At 65.7% G+C, this 18651-nt stretch overlaps 1 protein-coding gene across 1 annotated transcript in view; it reads left to right on the plus strand.

The window, feature by feature from the left end:
- The window catches only part of CHD3 (chromodomain helicase DNA binding protein 3), a 77263-nt gene that overhangs the window by 34086 nt on the left and 24526 nt on the right, over positions 1-18651 (plus strand). The window contains exons 15-25 of the mRNA XM_072848621.1: positions 1218-1418; positions 2825-2962; positions 3986-4107; positions 4905-5078; positions 5715-5856; positions 6990-7121; positions 9017-9134; positions 9705-9829; positions 12522-12753; positions 15154-15320; positions 17924-18101. Coding sequence (XP_072704722.1) covers positions 1218-1418; positions 2825-2962; positions 3986-4107; positions 4905-5078; positions 5715-5856; positions 6990-7121; positions 9017-9134; positions 9705-9829; positions 12522-12753; positions 15154-15320; positions 17924-18101 — 1729 coding nt within the window. The remainder of the gene's footprint in view (positions 1-1217; positions 1419-2824; positions 2963-3985; positions 4108-4904; positions 5079-5714; positions 5857-6989; positions 7122-9016; positions 9135-9704; positions 9830-12521; positions 12754-15153; positions 15321-17923; positions 18102-18651) is intronic.

Raw genomic sequence — 18651 nt, forward strand, 5'->3', positions numbered from 1 at the left:
ATCCGCCTGGCCCCTAGTGTCACCCGCCTGGCCCTGGTGTCACCCACGTGGCCCCTGGTGTCACCCGCCTGGCTCTGGCGTCACCCGCCTGGCCCCTAGTGTCACCCGCCTGGCCGTGGCGTCACCCGCCTGGCCCCTGACGTCACCCACCTGGCCCTGGTGTCACCCACGTGGCCCCTGGCGTCACCCACCTGGTCCCTGGCGTCACCCGCCTGGCCCCTGGCGTCACCCATGTGGCCCCTGGCATCACCGGCCTGGCCCTGGTGTCACCCACGTGGCCCCTGGTGTCACCCGCCTGGCCCTGGCGTCACCCACGTGGCCCCTGGCGTCACCCGCCTGGCCCTGGCGTCACCCACCTGGCCCCTGGCGTCACCCGCCTGGCCCCTGGTGTCACCCACGTGGCCCCTGGCGTCACCCGCCTGGCCCCTAGTGTCACCGCCCTGGCCCTGGCGTCACCCGCCTGGCCCTGGTGTCACCCGCCTGGCCCCTGTGTCACCTATGTGCTTCATGGTGTCACCCATGTGGCCCCGGTGTCACCCGCCTGGTCCCTGGTGTCTCCCCCTTGGCCCCCAGTGTCACTCGCCTGGCCCCTGTGTCACCTACGTGCTTCATGGTGTCACCCACCTGGCCCCTGGTGTCACCTGCCTGGCCTTGGTGTCCCCCTCGGCCCTCAGTGTCACCCACCTGGCCCTGGTGCCTCCCCCTTGGTCCCCATGTCACCCGCCTGGCCCCTGGTGTCACCAGCCTTGCCCCTGTGTCACCTCGTGCTTCATGGTGTCACCTGCGTGGCCCCTGGTGTCACTTGCCTGGCCTTGGTGTCTCCCCCTTGGCCCCTGGTGTCACCCACCTGGCCCTGGTGTCACCCACCTGGTCCTGGTGTCACCTACCTGGCCCTGGTGTCACCCACCTGGCCCTGGTGTCACCTACCTGGTCCCGGTGTCACCCACCTGGCCCTGCTATCTCCCACCTGGTCCCGGTGTCACCCACCTGGCCCTGGTGTCACCCACCTGGCCCTGGTGTCACCTACCTGGTCCCGGTGTCACCCACCTGGCCCACACCGTCCCCGCGTCCCCCAAGGACTCCATCTGACGCCGTCCCCGTGTCCCCCGAGGACCCTGTCCCACGCCCTCCCCCCCGCCCATCCCCCTGTGTCACACTGTCCCCACGTCCCCCAAGGGCCCCGTCCCCGTGTCCCCGTGTGACGCGCTGTCCCCCAGGGCCACACCAAGGGCCCGTTCCTCGTCAGCGCCCCGCTCTCCACCATCATCAACTGGGAGCGGGAGTTCCAGATGTGGGCCCCCGCCTTCTACGTCGTCACCTACACCGGGGACAAGGACAGCCGGGCCATCATCCGCGAGAACGAGTTCTCCTTCGACGACAACGCCATGAAGGGCGGCAAGAAGGCCTTCAAGATGAAGGTGAGCGGGGCGCCGGGGTGGGGGGCTGCGCCCGAACGCCTGGGAGCCTCTTAGGGTGGGGGGGCTGCACCCGGACGCCTGGGTCCATTTTGGAGTGAGAGGGGCTGCACCTGAATGCCTGGGACCCTCTTAGGGTGACAGGGGGCTGCACCCGGACACCTGGGACCCTCTTAGGGTGACGGGGGCTGCACCCAGACGCCTGGGACTCTCTTGCGGGGGGGGGGGGTGGCTGCACCCGCACGCCTGGGACCCTCTTAGGGTGTGGGGGGGCTGCGCCCAGGCACCTGCGTCCCTTTTGGGGTGGCGGGGGCTGCACCCGGCCGCCTGGGTCCCTTTTGGGGTGGAGGGGCTGCACCCGAACGCCTGGGACCCTCTTAGGGTGTGGGGGCTGCACCCAGACACCTGGGACCCTTTTGGGGTGGCGGGGGCTGCACCCGAACGCCTGGGACCCTCTTAGGGTGGGGGGCTGCAGCCGGATGCCTGGGACCCTCTTAGGGTGACAGGGGGCTGCACCCGGACACCTGGGTCCCTTTTGGGGTGGGGGGGCTGCACCCGGCCGCCTGGGTCCCTTTGGGGTGGGGGGCTGCACCCGAACGCCTGGGACCCTCTTAGGGTGGGGGCTGCACCCGGACGCCTGGGTCCCTTTTGGGGGTGGGGTGACCCGGACTCCTGGGTTCCCAGGGGTTGGGGTGCTGGCGGTGACCCGGACACTGGGGTGCCAGGGGGTCGGGGGACCGTGGTGGCCTGACATGGGAGTCCTGGGGGGTCAGGGTGCTGGGGGGTTGGGGTGCCCCAGACACTGGGGTCCCTGCGGTTGGGGTGCACAGGGGTGTCTGCATGGGGGGTCCCAGGAGATGTTGGGGTGCCAGCGGGTTGGGGTGGCGGGGGGTCAGGGTGGCGGGGTGCCCCAGATGCCAGGCTCTTGGGGGGATCAGGGGGTACAGAGGTGGGGGTGCAGGGGTGGGGGTGCCCCGGCCGCTGGGGTCCCAGGGGATCGGGCAGTGGGGGTGCAGGGGTGGGGGTGCCCCGGCCGCTGGGGTCCCAGGGGGATCAGGGTGCTGCGGTAGCCAGATGCTGGGGTCCCAGGTGCTCGGGGTGCCCCAGACGGCGGGGTCCCGAGGGAAATTGGGGTGCTGGGGTGGTCAGATGCGGGATCCTGCTGGGGTGAGGATGCGGGGGCCGGGGTGCTGGGGGGCGGGGGGGGTCGGGGTGGCAGGGGGTCCGGGTGCCCCAGATGCCAGGGTCCCAGGAGGGATCGGGGTGCCGGGGCGGCCAGATGCCGGGGGCTCGAGGTGCCCTGTCCGGCAGGACCCCGGGGTGGGGGGCGGACCGGGGCGGTGGATGGTTGGTGGTGCAGGGTCTCGGGGTCCCACGGGGGGACCCATGGGTGCTGACGGTCGCGGCAGCGGGAGGCGCAGGTGAAGTTCCACGTGCTGCTGACCTCCTACGAGCTGATCACCATCGACCAGGCGGCGCTGGGCTCCATCCGCTGGGCCTGTCTGGTGGTGGACGAGGCCCACCGCCTCAAGAACAACCAGTCCAAGGTGCCCGGGCAGCGGGGGCCCCTGGGGACGCGGGAGGGGCCGGACGCCTGGGTCCCTGGGGAGGGGGGCACTGGGATGCCTGGGTCCCCTGGGGAGGGTGCCCGGACGCCTGGGTCCCCAGGGTGGGGGGCACCCGGATGCCTGGGTCCCTGGGGAGGGGGTGCCCGGATGCCTGGGGCCACTAGGAAGGGTGCCTGGACGCCTGGGTCTCCAGGGTGGGGGCACTGGGGTGCCTGGGTCTCCAGGGTGGGGGCACCTGGATGCCTGGGTCTCCAGGGTGGGGGCACCCGGACGCCTGGGTCCCTGGGGAGGGGGCACTGGGATGCCTGGGTCCCCTGGGGAGGGTGCCCAGACGCCTGGGTCCCCAGGGTGGGGGCACCCAGATGCCTGGGTCCCCAGGGTGGGGGCACTGAGATGCCTGGGTCCCTGGGGAGGGGGCACTGGGGTGCCTGGGGCCACTGGGAAGGGTGCCCGGATGCCTGGGTCCCTGGGGAGGGGGCACTGGGATGCCTGGGTCCCCGGGGGAGGGTGCCCGGACGCCTGGGTCCCCAGGGGGGGGGGCACCCAGAGGCCGGGGCCCCGGGGGAGGGGGCCACCGGGATGCCTGGGGCCACTGGGAAGGGTGCCCGGACGCCTGGGTCCCCAGGGTGGGGGGCACTGGGGTGCCTGGGTCCCCGGGGAGGGGGGCACTGGGATGCCTGGGTCCCCGGGGGGGGGTGCCCGGCCGCCTGGGTCCCCAGGATGGGGGGCACCCAGATGCCTGGGTCCCTGGGGAGGGTGCCCGGATGCCTGGGTGCTGTTGGGGCGGGGCGGGGGTGTTCCCTGGACACTGGGGTCTGTGGGTGCCATGGGAGGGTGGGGGGTGCTCCCGGATCTGGGAGTCCTGGGGGTGGTGGGGTCCGTGGGTGCCCTGGGGGGGTGTGGAGGGGGTTGCTCCCAGGCACTGGGGTCCACGGATGGGATCAGGGGGTTCACTCCTGGACGCTGGGGTCCACGGGTGACGCCCCCCCCTCCCCCCTCCAGTTTTTTCGGGTGCTGAACGGTTACAAGATCGAGCACAAGCTGCTGCTGACGGGGACCCCGCTGCAGAACAACCTGGAGGAGCTCTTCCACCTCCTCAACTTCCTCACCCCCGAGCGCTTCAAGTATGTCCCCTGACGTCCCCTCGTGTCCCCCTGTGTCCCCTCCTGTCCCCTCCCCTGGGGTCCCCCTGTCCCCCCCTCCTGTCCTCCCCCTGCATCCTCCTGCATCCACCCGCATCCCTCTGTCACTGGTGTGTTCCTGCTGCTCCTGCATCCCCCCCTCCCTGTCCCCCTGTGTCCCCTAGTGTCCCCTGGTGTCCCTTCCCCTCCCCCAGGGTCCCCCATCCCTTCCCATGTCCCCGTGCCCCTGTGCCCCACCACGTCATGGCTGTCCCCGTGTCCCCCCACGTCACGACTGTTACCGTACCCCCACGTGTCACTGCTGTCCCTGCATCTCTGTGTCCCCCCATGTCACAACTGTCCCCACATCTCCCATCCCATGGCCGTCCCTGTGTCCCTCCATGTCACAGCCGTCCCCGCATCCGCCGTGTCATGGCTTTCCCTGTGTCCCCCCATGTCATGGCCATCCTTGCGTCCCCCTGTCCCCATGTCTCCCCATGTCACGGCTGTCCCCACATCCCAGTCCCCCACACCCCCCATGTCACCGCTACCCCCACATCTCCATGTCTCCCCCATGTCACGACTGTCCCCATGTCCCCCATCCCACAGCCATCCCTGTGTCCCTCCATGTCACAACTGTCCCCACGTGCCCCATGCCATGACCATCCCCATGTCCCCATGCCCCTTCACCCCACCACGTCATGGCTGTCCCCGTATCTCCCCATATCACGGCCATCTACGTCCCCGTGTCCCTGTGCCGCCCCCATGTCACATTGTCCCCGTGTGTCCCCCCCCCCCAGCAACCTGGAGGGCTTCTTGGAGGAGTTTGCCGACATCTCCAAGGAGGACCAGATCAAGAAGCTCCACGACCTGCTGGGTCCCCACATGCTGCGGCGCCTCAAGGCCGACGTCTTCAAGAACATGCCGGCCAAGACCGAGCTCATCGTCCGCGTCGAGCTCAGCCCCATGCAGAAGTACGCCGGGGTCCCCTGGGTGCTTGGGTCCCCCCGACGCCGGGGTCCCCTGGGAGGGGGGGGTGGTGAGACCCCCAGAACACCTGGGTCCATGGGAGAGGGGTTCACCCAGACATGGGGATCCATGGGAGCGGGTGCTGGTGGAGCTCAGCCCCATGCAGACGTACGCCGGGGTCCCCTGGGTGCTTGGGTCACCCGGACGCCAGGGTCCCCCAGGAGGGGAGGCACCCGGCCACCGGGGTCCTCAGGGATGGGGTGCACCCGGGTGCCTGGGTCCTTGGGAGAGGGGTGCACCCAGACATGGGGATCCATGGGAGTGGGTGTTGGTGGAGCTCGTTGCGTGGAGCTCAGCCCCATGCAGACGTACGCCGGGGTTCCCTGGGTGCTTGGGTCCCCCCGACGCCGGGGTCCCCTGGGAGGGGGGGGTGGTGAGACCCCCAGAACGCCTGGGTCCATGGGAGAGGGGTTCACCCAGACATGGGGATCCATGGGAGCGGGTGCTGGTGGAGCTCAGCCCCATGCAGACGTACGCCGGGGTCCCCTGGGTGCTTGGGTCACCCGGACACCGGGGTCCCCTGGGAGGGGGGGGGGTGGTGAGACCCCCAGAACGCCTGGGTCCCACCAACCTCCCCGTAGGAAGTACTACAAGTACATCCTGACGCGCAACTTCGAGGCGTTGAACTCGCGGGGCGGCGGGAACCAGGTGTCACTGCTCAACATCATGATGGACCTGAAGAAGTGCTGCAACCACCCCTACCTCTTCCCCGTCGCTGCCATGGTGCGGACCGTGGGGACACCGGGAGGGGATAGAGGGACAGGGGGTGGAGGGACGTGGAGGGGACATGGGGACGTGGAGGGATGTAGGGGGTAGGGGGACGTGGGACGTGGTGGGACATGTGGGCGTGGAGGGGTTGGAGGGATGTGGAGGGATAGGGGGACGTGGGGTGGAGGGACGTGGAGGGGACATGGGGACACGGAGGGGCTGGAGGGAGTAATAGAGGGACATGGGGACATGGAAGGGACATGGGGACATGGGTTGGAGGGGGGATAGAGGGACATGGGGACAGGGAAGGGACATGGGGACACGGAGGGGTTGGAGGGGATAGTGGGACATGGGGACAGGGAAGGGACATGGGGACATGGGTTGGAGGGGGATAGAGGGACATGGGGACAGGGAAGGGACATGGGGACATGGGTTGGAGGGGGGATAGAGGGACATGGGGACAGGGAAGGGACATGGGGACATGGAGGGGTTGGAGGGAGGGGATGGACATGGGGACAGGGAAGGGACATGGGGACATGGAGGGGTTGGAGGGACATGGGGCAGAGGAACGTGGGGTGGAGGGACACGGAAGCGTGGTGGGACATGGTGGGGACGTGGCAGGACATGGGGACATGGAGAGGTTGGAGGGACGTGGAGGGGACAGAGGGACGTGGGGGACGTGGTGGGACATGGGGACATGGAGGGATATGAGGGACATGGGACGAAGGGACATGGGGTGGAGGAACACGGAGGGGACAGGAGGACGTGGGGGGGACATGGAGCGGTTGGAGGGACGTGGAGGGGATAGAGGGACGTGGGGTGGAGGGACATGGAGGGACACAGAGGGACATGGTGGGACATGGGGACATGGAGCAGTTGGAGGGACGTGGAGAGGATAGAGGGACGTGGGGACATGGCTTGGAGGGACATGGTGGGATATGGAGGACATGGGACATGGGGACACAAGGTGGAGGGACATGGTGGGGACAGAGGGACATGGGACACAGCGGGGACCCAGGCTGGAGTCACATGCAGGGGACGCAGAGGGGACAGAGGGAAGTGGGCTGGGGGACACAGAGGGACACGCGGTGGAGGCCGGGGGCTGTCGGGGACACCGGGGGCCAGCGAGGTGACGTCCCCGTCCCCAGGAGTCCCCGAAGCTGCCGAGCGGCGCCTACGAGGGGGGGGCCCTGATCAAGGCCTCGGGGAAGCTGCTGCTGCTGCAGAAGATGCTGCGGAAGCTGAAGGAGCAGAACCACCGGGTGCTCATCTTCTCCCAGGTGGGGCGGCCGGGACCCCCAGGGACCCCCCGGCACCCCCAGGACCCCCTGGGACCCCCACAGCACCCACAGCCCCCCCGGGGCACCTACAGCCCCCCGGAGCCACCGGGTGCTCATCTTCTCCCAGGTGGGGCGGCCGGGACCCCAGGGACCCCCTGGCACCCCCAGGACCCCCTGGGACCCCCACAGCCCCCCCGGGGCACCTACAGCCCCCCGGAGCCACCGGGTGCTCATCTTCTCCCAGGTGGGGGGGACCAGGACCCCCACAGCACCCACAGCCCCCCCCCCCGGGGCACCTACAGCCCCGCAGAACCACTGGGTGCTCATCTTCTCCCAGGTGGGGCGGCCGGGACCCCCAGGGACCCCCCCGGCACCCCCCAGGACCCCCCTGGGACCCCCACAGCACCCACAGCCCCCCCGGGGCACCTGCAGCCCCCCGGAGCCACCGGGTGCTCATCTTCTCCCAGGTGGGGCGGCTGGGACCCCCAGGGACCCCCCCTGGCACCCCCAGGACCCCCTGGGTGCTCCCAGTCTGACCAGTGCCTGTCCCAGCACCCCTGGCTGCTCCCAGTCTGACCAGTGCTGGTACCAGCATCCCTGGTTAATCCCAGTTTGACCAGTGCCCATCCCAGCCCCTCTGGGTGCTCCCAGTCTGACCAATACTGGGTGCCCCCAGCACCCATAGGTGCTCCCAGTCTAACCAGTGCTGATCCCAGTATCCCTGGGTCCTCCCAGGGAACCCCAGGGACACCCCAGCACCCCGGGTGCTCCCACAGCACCCACAGCCCCCTGGGTGCACCTAACCAGTGCCTGTCCTAGCCCCACTGTGTGCTCCTGGTCTGACTGGTACTGGGTGCCCCCTGCACCCCTGGGTGCTCCCAGTGTAACCAGTGCCTGTCCCAGCACTCCTGGGAGCTCCCAGTCTGACCAGTGCCAGTCCCAGACCCCCGGGTCCTCCCAGTGTAACCAGGACCGGCTGCCCCCAGCACCCTTGGGTGCTCCCAGTCTGACCAGTGCCCATCCCAGCACCCCTGGGTGCTCCCAGTCTGAGCAGCGCCCAACCCAGCCGCCCTGGGTGCTCCCACCCCAGGACCGCCCTCAGCACCCTTGGGCTCCTGACCAGTGCCCATCCCAGAGCACCTGGGTGCTCCCAGTCTTGACCAGCGACCCAGGGCTCCCAGTGTAACCAGGTACTGGCCCCCCCCGCTCCCAGTCTGACCAGTGCCCATCCCAGCACCCCTGGGTGCTCCCAGTCTGAGCAGCGCCCAACCCAGCCGCCCTGGGTGCTCCCAGTGTAACCAGTACCGGCTGCCCTCAGCACCCTTGGGTGCTCCCAGTCTGACCAGTGCCTGTCCCAGCACCCCTGGGTGCTTCCAGTCTGACCAGCGCCCAACCCAGCCCCCCTGGGTGCTCCCAGTGTAACCAGTACTGGCTGCCCCCAGCACCCTTGGGTGCTCCCAGTCTGACCAGTGCCCATCCCAGCACCCCTGGGTGCTCCCAGTGTAACCAGTACCGGCTGCCCCCGGCACCCTTGGGTGCTCCCAGTCTGACCAGTGCCCATCCCAGCACCCCTGGGTGCTCCCAGTCTGACCAGCGCCCAACCCAGCCCCCCTGGGTGCTCCCAGTGTAACCAGTACCGGCTGCCCCCAGCACCCTTGGGTGCTCCCAGTCTGACCAGTGCCCATCCCAGCACCCCTGGGTGCTCCCAGTCTGACCAGCACCCAACCCAGCCCCCCTGGGTGCTCCCAGTGTAACCAGTACCGGCTGCCCCCAGCACCCTTGGGTGCTTCCAGTCTGACCAGTGCCCAACCCAGCCCCCCTGGGTGCTCCCAGTGTAACCAGTACCGGCTGCCCCCCGCACCCCTGGGTGCTCCCAGTCTAACCAGTGCCCGCAGATGACGAAGATGCTGGACCTGCTGGAGGATTTCCTGGACTACGAGGGCTACAAGTACGAGCGCATCGACGGGGGCATCACGGGCGCCCTGCGCCAGGAGGCCATCGACCGCTTCAACGGTAGGACCCCGGCATCCGGGGGCACCCAGGCGGGCGGGGGGGGGGCGGGGGGGGCACCCAGGCGTCCGGAGGGCACCCGGGTAGTCAGGGGGACCGAGGTGTTGGGGACACCCGGGTGGTCGGGGGGACCCACGTGGCCGGGGGGGGACCCAGGCGTCTGAGGAGGGACCCAGGTGTGTGGGGGGGCACCCAGGTGTGTGGGGGGGCACCCACGTGTCTGGGGGTCCCAAGTGCCCTGGGGACCCAAGCATCCGGGCCCTGCACCCCTCCCCAGGCAGGATGGGGGGGGACCCCTCACCCCCCCCCCCCCCAGGGTGTTTTGGGGTGGGGGGCAATTTTCCTGGGTGCAGCAATGCTGGGGGGAGGGGATAAGATGGGGGTTTGGGGGTCCTGGGTTTAGGGGGCAGCACTGGAAAATTGGGGGTCCCAGGTTTGGGGGCCAGCCCCCATGCTGACACTGGGGTGGGACAGCGCTGGGGAGTTTGGGGGTCCTGGGTTTGGGGGGCAGCACCGGGGAATTGGGGGGGTCCCGGGTTTGGGGGGCCGGCCCCCGCTGACGCCGGGGGGCAGCGCCGGGGGCGCAGCAGTTCTGCTTCCTGCTGTCGACGCGGGCTGGGGGCCTCGGCATCAACCTGGCCACCGCCGACACCGTCGTCATCTTCGACTCCGACTGGAACCCCCACAACGACATCCAGGTCTGTCACCCACCCAGCACCCTGTCACCCACCCGGCGTCACCCGCCCGGCACCCTGTCACCCACCCCATGCCCTGTCACCCTCCCAGCGTCACCCACCCGGCACCCTGTCACCCACCCCAGCACCCTGTCACCTGTCCAGCGTCACCCACCCGGCACCCTGTCACCCACCCCAGCACCCTGTCACCTGTCCAGCGTCACCCACTTGGCACCCTGTTACCCACCTGGTGTCACCCACCCAGCACCCTGTCACCCACCCCACACCCTGTCACCCGCCTGGCGTCACCCACCCAGCACCCTGTCACCCACCCCACACCTGTCACCCCGCTGGCATCACCCACCCAGCACCCTGTCACCCACCCCACACCCTGTCATCCTCCTGGTATCACCCACCCGGCACCCTGTCACCCACCCCACACCCTGTCACCCACCTGGCATCACCCACCCGGCACCCTGTCACCCACCCCACACCTGTCACCCGCCTGGCATCACCCACCCAGCACCCTGTCACCCACCCCACGCCCTGTCACCCACCCGGTGTCACCCACCCGGCACCCTGTCACCCACCCCACACCCTGTCACCTGCCTGGCATCACCCACCCGGCACCCTGTCACCCACCCCACGCCCTGTCACCCGCCTGGCATCACCCACCCAGCACCCTGTCACCCACCCCACGCCCTGTCACCCACCCGGTGTCACCCACCCGGCACCCTGTCACCCACCCCACACCTGTCACCCGCCTGGCATCACCCACCCAGCACCCTGTCACCCACCCAGCACCCTGTCACCCACCCCATGCCCTGTCACCCGCCTGGCGTCACCCACCCAGCACCCTGTCACCTATCCAGCGTCACCCACCTGGCACCCTGTTACCCACCTGGCATCACCCACCCGGCATCACCCACCCCAGCACCCTGTCACCCAGCTCCGCACCCCGTCACCCACCCAGCATCACCCACCCCAGCACCCTGTCACCCACCTGATGTCAGCTGCCCGGCACCCTGTCGCCCGCCCAGCACCGTGTCACCCACCCCAGCGCCTTGTCAACCGCTCAGCATCGCCTGCCTGGCACCCTGTCACTCGCCCAGCACCCTGTCATGCACCCAGTGTCACCCACCTGGCACCCCCTTGGCACCCTGTCACCCACCCGCTGTCACCCACACCACACTCTGTCACTTGCCCGGCATCTCCCACCCAGCACCCTGTCACCCGCCCTACCACCCGTCCTGATACCCTGTCCCCAACCCTCCCCCCGTTTCTCCCGCCCTGTCCCTGTCCCCTCACTGTGTCCCTGTCCCCGACTGCCACCACGGCCCCCACCACTGTGTCCCTGCTCTGACGGGTCCCCCACCCTGTCCCCTACCACCGTGTCCCCACTCTGACGGGTCCCCCGTGGCCTTGGCCCTGCTCTGAGATGTCCCCCACCACATCTCCCACCACCATGTCCCTGCTCTGATGTTGCCCTCACCGTGTCCGCCACCACCATGTCCCTGCTGACATCTCCCACCGCCATGTCCCTGCTCTGATGTTCTCCTCACCGTGTCCACCACCACCACCATGTCCCTGCTGACACCTCCCACCGCCACGTCCCTGCTCTGACGTTCCCCTCACCACATCTGCCACCACCATGTCCCTGCTCTGACGTGTCCCCCATGGCCTTGGCCCTGCTCTGAGATGTCCCCCACCACATCTCCCACCACCATGTCCCTGCTCTGATGTTCTCCTCACCGTGTCCACCACCACCATGTCCCTGCTGACATCTCCCACCGCCATGTCCCTGCTCTGATGTTCTCCTCACCATGTCCACCACCACCATGTCCCTACTGACATCTCCCACCGCCATGTCCCTGCTCTGATGTTCTCACCGTGTCCGCCACCACCATGTCCCTGCTGACATCTCCCACCGCCATGTCCCTGCTCTGATGTTCTCCTCACCGTGTCCACCACCACCACCATGTCCCTGCTGACACCTCCCACCGCCACGTCCCTGCTCTGACGTTCCCCTCACCACATCTGCCACCACCATGTCCCTGCTCTGACGGGTCCCCCGTGGCCTTGGCCCTGCTCTGAGATGTCCCCCACCACATCTCCCACCGCCATGTCCCTGCTCTGATGTTGCCCTCACCGTGTCCACCACCACCATGTCCCTGCTGACATCTCCCACCGCCATGTCCCTGCTCTGATGTTCCCCTCACCGTGTCCACCACCACCATGTCCCTGCTGACATCTCCCACCGCCATGTCCCTGCTCTGATGTTCTCCTCACCATGTCCACCACCACCATGTCCCTGCTGACATCTCCCACCGCCATGTCCCTGCTCTGATGTTCTCCTCACCGTGTCCACCACCACCATGTCCCTGCTCTGATGTTCTCCTCACCGTGTCCACCACCACCATGTCCCTGCTGACATCTCCCACCGCCATGTCCCTGCTCTGATGTTCTCCTCACCGTGTCCACCACCACCATGTCCCTGCTCTGATGTTCTCCTCACCGTGTCCACCACCACCATGTCCCTGCTGACATCTCCCACCGCCATGTCCCTGCTCTGATGTTCTCCTCACCGTGTCCACCACGTCCCTACTGACGTCCCCCCATCCTGTCCCCCCCCCACCACCTTCCCTGCCCTGACATGTCCCCCACCTCCACATCCCTTCTCCGACATGTCCCTGCTGACACGTCCCTGTCCCCACAGGCCTTCAGCCGGGCGCACCGCATCGGCCAGGCCAACAAGGTGATGATCTACCGGTTTGTCACGCGCGCATCGGTGGAGGAACGCATCACGCAGGTGGCCAAGCGCAAGATGATGCTGACGCACTTGGTGGTGCGCCCGGGGCTGGGCTCCAAGGCCGGCTCCATGTCCAAGCAGGAGCTTGATGACATCCTCAAATTTGGCACTGAGGAGCTCTTCAAGGATGAGAATGAGGGTCAGTGCCCGACGGGGTTGGGGATGGGTGGGACATGGCGTGCCGGGCTTTGGGGGAGATGTGAGAGGTCGTGGTGGGACGTGGGAGGCCACGGTGGACTGTGACTGGGCTTGCAAAGCCATGATGGGATGTGCAAGGTCATGATGGGGCCGTGATGGGTCACGCAGAGCTCATGGTGGGATGTGCAAGGTCGTGAGGGGCCATGCAAAGCTGTAGTGGGACGATTGAGGTCATGATGGGATGTGTGAGGACGTGGCAGGACACGCGAGGTCATGACAGGACGTGCGAGGCCGTGAAATGTTATGCAAACCCACAATGGAACATGCAAGGTCGTAATGAGCTCGTAGTGGGACGTGTGAGGCCACGATGGGGCCATGGTGGGATGTGTGAGGCCACGGTGGAACACATGAGGTCATGACGGGACTGTGACAGGTCATGAAAAACCATGGTGGGACAAGCAAGAACATGATGGGGCCATGATGGGGTCCGTGAGGCTGTGGTGGGACGCGTGGGGCCATGATGGGACACAGAAGGTGTGAGGCCGTGACGGGGTGTGAGAGGCTGTGACAGGGCTGTGATGGGACCCGTGAGGTGGTGACCAGGTGCGTGAGGCCGTGCCGTGCTGTACCAGACTGTGACAGTCCCTGTCAGTGTGACAGGCCATGCCAGGCCACGCTGGGCCCTGTTGGGCCACATCAGGCTATGCTGGGCCGTGTCAGGCTGTGTTGGGTTGTGCCAGGCCGTGCTGGGCCATGTTGGGGCATGCCAGGCTGTGTTGGGCCATGTTGGACCATGTTGAGCCATGTCAGGACATACTGGATCGTGTTGGACCATGTTGGGCCACACTGGACCGTGTTGGACCACCATATTGGACTGTGTTGAGCCATGTTGGGCCATGTTGGTCTATGTCAGGTTGTGTTGGACCACTTTGGGTCATGCTGGGCTGTCTTGGGCCGTGTCAGGCCATGTTGAGCCATGTTGGGCTGTGCTGGACCATGTTGGGCCATGCTGGACCGCACTAGGTCATATCAGGCTGTTTGGGGCCATGTTGGACTGTGTGGGGCCGTGTTGGACCGTTCTGGACCATATTGGGCCATGTTGGACCATGTTGGGCCATGTTGGACTGTGCTGGGCCATGTCAGGCCGTGCTGGGCTGTACTGGGCTGTGTTGGACTATGTTGGGCCATGCTGGGCCATACTAGGTCATGTTGGGCTGTGTGGGGCCATGTTGGACCATATTGGGCCATGTTGGACTACCATGTTGGGTCATGTTGGATCATGTTGGGCCATGTGAGGCCGTGTTGGGCCATGTTGGACTGTGTTGGGCCATGTCAGGCCGTGTTGGGCTGTATTGGGCTGTGCTGGACCATGTTGGGCCATGTCAGGCCATGTGGGGCCATGTTGGACCATGTTGGGCTGTGTGGGCCCATGTTAGAACGTGTTGGACCATATTGGGCCATATTGAACTCTGTTGGGCCATGTCAGGCCGTGTTGGGCCATGCTGGGCTGTACTAGGTCATGTTGGGCTGTTTCGGGCCATGTTGGGCCGTGTGAGGCCATGTTGGACCGTGTTGGGCCATGTTGGACGACTATGTTGGGCCATGTTGAACTGTGTGGGGCCATGTCAGGCTGTGTTGGGCCATGTCAGGCCATGTTGGGCCGTGTGAGATGATGTTGGACCATGTTGGGCCACGTTGGGCCACGTTGGACAACCACATTGGGCCACGTCAGGCCGTGTTGGGCTGTGTGGGGCCATGTTGGACCATGTTGGGCCATGTGGGGCCATGTTGGACTATGCTGGATGACTATGTTGGGTCATGTCAGGCTGTCTTGGGCCATGTTGGGCTTTGTGAGGCCATGTTTGGCCATGTGAGGCCATGTTGGACTGTGCTGGACCATATTGGGCCACGTTGGACAACCATGTTGGGCCACGTTGGACTGTGTTGGGCCATGTCAGGCCGTGTTGGGTTGTCTTGGGCCGTGCTGGACCATGTTGGGCCATGCTGGGCCGTACTGGGTCATATCAGGCCATGTTGGGCCATGTTGGACTGTGTTGGGCCATGTCAGGCCGTGTTGGGCTGTCTTGGGCCGTGCTGGACCATGTTGGGCCATGCTGGGCCGTACTGGGTCATGTCAGGCTGTGTTGGGCCATGTCAGGCCATGTTGGGCCGTGTGAGATGATGTTGGACCATGTTGGGCCACGTTGGTCCACGTTGGACAACCACATTGGGCCACGTCAGGCCGTGTTGGGCTGTCTTGGGCCGTGCTGGACCATGCTGGGCCGTACTGGGTCATGTCAGGCCGTGTGGGGCCATGTTGGAGCATGCCAGGGCCACGTTGAGCCGTGCCAGGCCCTGCTGGACCAAGTCAGGCCGTGTCAGCAGCGTGTCGCCGGCGCAGGGGAGAACAAGGAGGAGGACAGTAGCGTCATCCACTACGACAATGAAGCCATCGCCCGGCTGCTGGACCGCAACCAGGATGCCACCGACGATGCCGACGTACAGAACATGAACGAGTACCTCAGCTCCTTCAAGGTGGCCCAGTACGTCGTGCGTGAGGAGGACAAGGTGCGCCCGGGTGACGGGGCCACGGGGCCACGAGATAGGATGTGAAGGAGGGACGGTGGGGATGATGGAGATGGTGGGGACAATGGAGATGGTGGAGGTGGGGATGATGGGGATGATGGAGATGATGGAGATGGAGATGATGGGGACGACAGGGACAGTGGGGATGGTGGAGGTGGTGGGGACAATGGAGATATGGAGGTGGGGATGATGGGGACAACAGGGACAATGGGGATGATGGAGATGGGGACAATGGAGATGATGGGGACAACAGGGACAATGGGGATGGTGGAGGTGGTGGGGACAATGGAGATGGTGGAGGTGGGGACGATGGAGGTGGGGGCGCTGGAGATGATGGGGACGACAGGGACAATGGGGATGATGGAGACGGGGACAATGGAGATGGTGGAGGTGGGGACAATGGAGATGGGAACAATGGAGATGATGGAGATGATGGGGACGACAGGGACAATGGGGATGATGGAGGTGGTGGGGACAATGGAGATGGTGGAGATGGGGACGATGGAAGTGGGGGCGCTGGAGATGATGGGGACGACGGGGACAATGGGGATGATGGAGGTGGTGGGGACAATGGAGATGGTGGAGATGGGGACGATGGAAGTGGGGGCGCTGGAGATGATGGAGATGGAGATGATGGGGACGACGGGGACAATGGGGATGATGGAGGTGGTGGGGACAATGGAGATGGTGGAGGTGGGGACAATGGAGATGATGGAGATGGAGATGATGGGGAAGATGGGGACAATGGGGTTGATGGAGATGGGGGTGATGGAGATGGGGACAGTGGGGATGGGATTGATGGGGAGGATGGGTATGATGAAGACAGCGGAGATGGGGAGGACAGAGACGGTGGGGACAGTGGAGACAGGGATTGTGGAGACAATGTGGATGGAATGATGAAGACAATGGGAATGGGGATGATTGAGATGGAGACAGATGATGAAGACAGTGGGCACGTGAACGATGGAGATGGGGACGTTGGAGATGATGGGGGCGGTGGGGATAGGAATGATGGAGACATGGAGGAGGGGACGGTGGGGATGATGGAGGTGATGGAGATTGAGATCATGAGCATGGGGATGATGGAGGTGGAAACGATGGGAACAATGTGGTCAGTGACAACAGGGATGGGAACAATGGAAACGATGGAGATGGGGATGATGAGGACAGTGGAGGTGGAGATGATAGGGAGATCAAGATGGTGGAGATGGAGAGGAGGAGGATGCCGAGGAGGATGGCGATGATGGAAACAATGGAGATGGGGACGATGGTGGGAACGATGGAGATGATGGGGACAATGGAGATGGAGGTGATGGGGATGATGGAGATGAGCGATGGAGGTGGAGATGGAGGTGATGGAGACGATGAGGATGGGGGTGATGGAGATGAGTGTGATGGAGGTGGAGGTGACGGAGACGATGAAGATGGGGGTGATGTAGGCGATGGAGGTGATGGGGATGATGGAGGTGGAGATGATGGGGATGACAGGGACAATGAGGATGGTGGAGATGGGGACAATGGAGATGATGGAGATGGAGATGATGGGGACGATGGGGACAATGGGGATGATGGAGATGGGGATGATGGAGATGGTGGAGGTGGGGACAATGGGAATGGGCACGATGGAGATGATGGTGATGATGGGGATGGGGGATGATGGAGATGAGGGCGATGGGGATGATGGAGATGGTGGTGGTGGGGACGATGGAGATGATGGTGATGGTGGGGACGATGGGGATGGGGGATGATGCCGGTGGAACTGATGGAGCTGGGAACAGTGGAAATGGTGGAGGTGATGAGGATGATGGAGGTGGAGGTGATGGAGACGGAGATGAGGGATGATGGAGATGAGGGCGATGGGGATGATGGAGATGGTGGTGGTGGGGACGATGGAGATGGTGGCGATGGTGGGGACGATGGGGATGGGAAGCGATGGGGATGGGGGATGATGGAGATGAGGGATGATGGAGATGAGGGCGATGGGGATGATGGAGATGGTGGTGGTGGGGACGATGGAGATGATGGTGATGGTGGGGACGATGGGGATGGGAGGCGATGGAGATGAGGGATGATGGAGATGAGGGCGATGGGGACGATGGAGATGGTGGTGGTGGGGACGATGGAGATGATGGTGATGGTGGGGACGATGGGGATGGGAGGCGATGGGGATGGGGGATGATGCCGGTGGAACCGATGGAGCTGGGAACAGTGGAAATGATGGAGGTGATGAGGATGATGGAGGTGGAGGTGATGGAGACGGAGATGAGGGATGATGGAGATGAGGGCGATGGGGACGATGGAGATGGTGGTGGTGGGGACGATGGGGATGGGAGGCGATGGGGATGGGGGATGATGGAGATGAGGGCGAGGGGGATGATGGAGATGGTGGTGGTGGGGACGATGGAGATGATGGTGATGGTGGGGACGATGGGGATGGGAGGCGATGGGGATGGGGGATGATGCCGGTGGAACCGATGGAGCTGGGGATGCTGGAGCCAGCGATGACAGAGCTGGTGGTGGCACCCTTAGGTCACCGGGGTTTCGGTGGGTGCCCTGGGTGGCCGCTGACGGTGCCTGTCCGGCAGATCGAGGAGATCGAGCGGGAGATCATCAAGCAGGAGGAGAACGTCGACCCCGACTACTGGGAGAAGCTGCTGCGACACCACTACGAGCAGCAGCAGGAGGACCTGGCGCGCAACCTGGGCAAGGGGAAGCGGGTGCGCAAGCAGGTCAACTACAACGATGCCGCCCAGGAGGACCAAGGTGGGCACTGGGAGGCACTGGGAAGGTACTGGGAGGCACTGGGAGGCACTGGGAAGGTACTGGGAGGCACTGGGAGGACCTGGCACACAACCTGGGCAAGGGGAAGCGGGTGCGCAAGCAGGTCAGCTACAACGATGGCGCCCAGGAGGAGCAAGGTGGGCACTGGGAGGCACTGGGAAGGTACTGGGAGGCACTGGGAAGGCACTGGGAAGGTACTGGGAGGCACTGGGAAGGTACTGGGAGGACCTGGCGTGCAACCTGGGCAAGGGGAAGTGGGTGCGCAAGCAGGTCAACTACAACAATGCCGCCCAGGAGGAGCAAGGTGGGCACTGGGAGGCACTGGGAGGTACTGGGAGGGCACTGGGAAGGTACTGGGAGGGCACTGGGAAGGTACTGGGAGGCACTGGGAGGCACTGGGAAGGTACTGGGAGGCACTGGGAGGACGTGGTGTGCAACCTGGGCAATGGGGAGCGGGTGCGCAAGCAGGTCAGCTACAACAATGGCGCCCAGGAGGAGCAAGGTGGGCACTGGGAGGCACTGGGAAGGTACT

This window comes from Ciconia boyciana, chromosome 32 (genome assembly GCF_034638445.1).
Source record: "Ciconia boyciana chromosome 32, ASM3463844v1, whole genome shotgun sequence".
Taxonomy (NCBI): Eukaryota; Metazoa; Chordata; class Aves; order Ciconiiformes; family Ciconiidae; genus Ciconia; species Ciconia boyciana.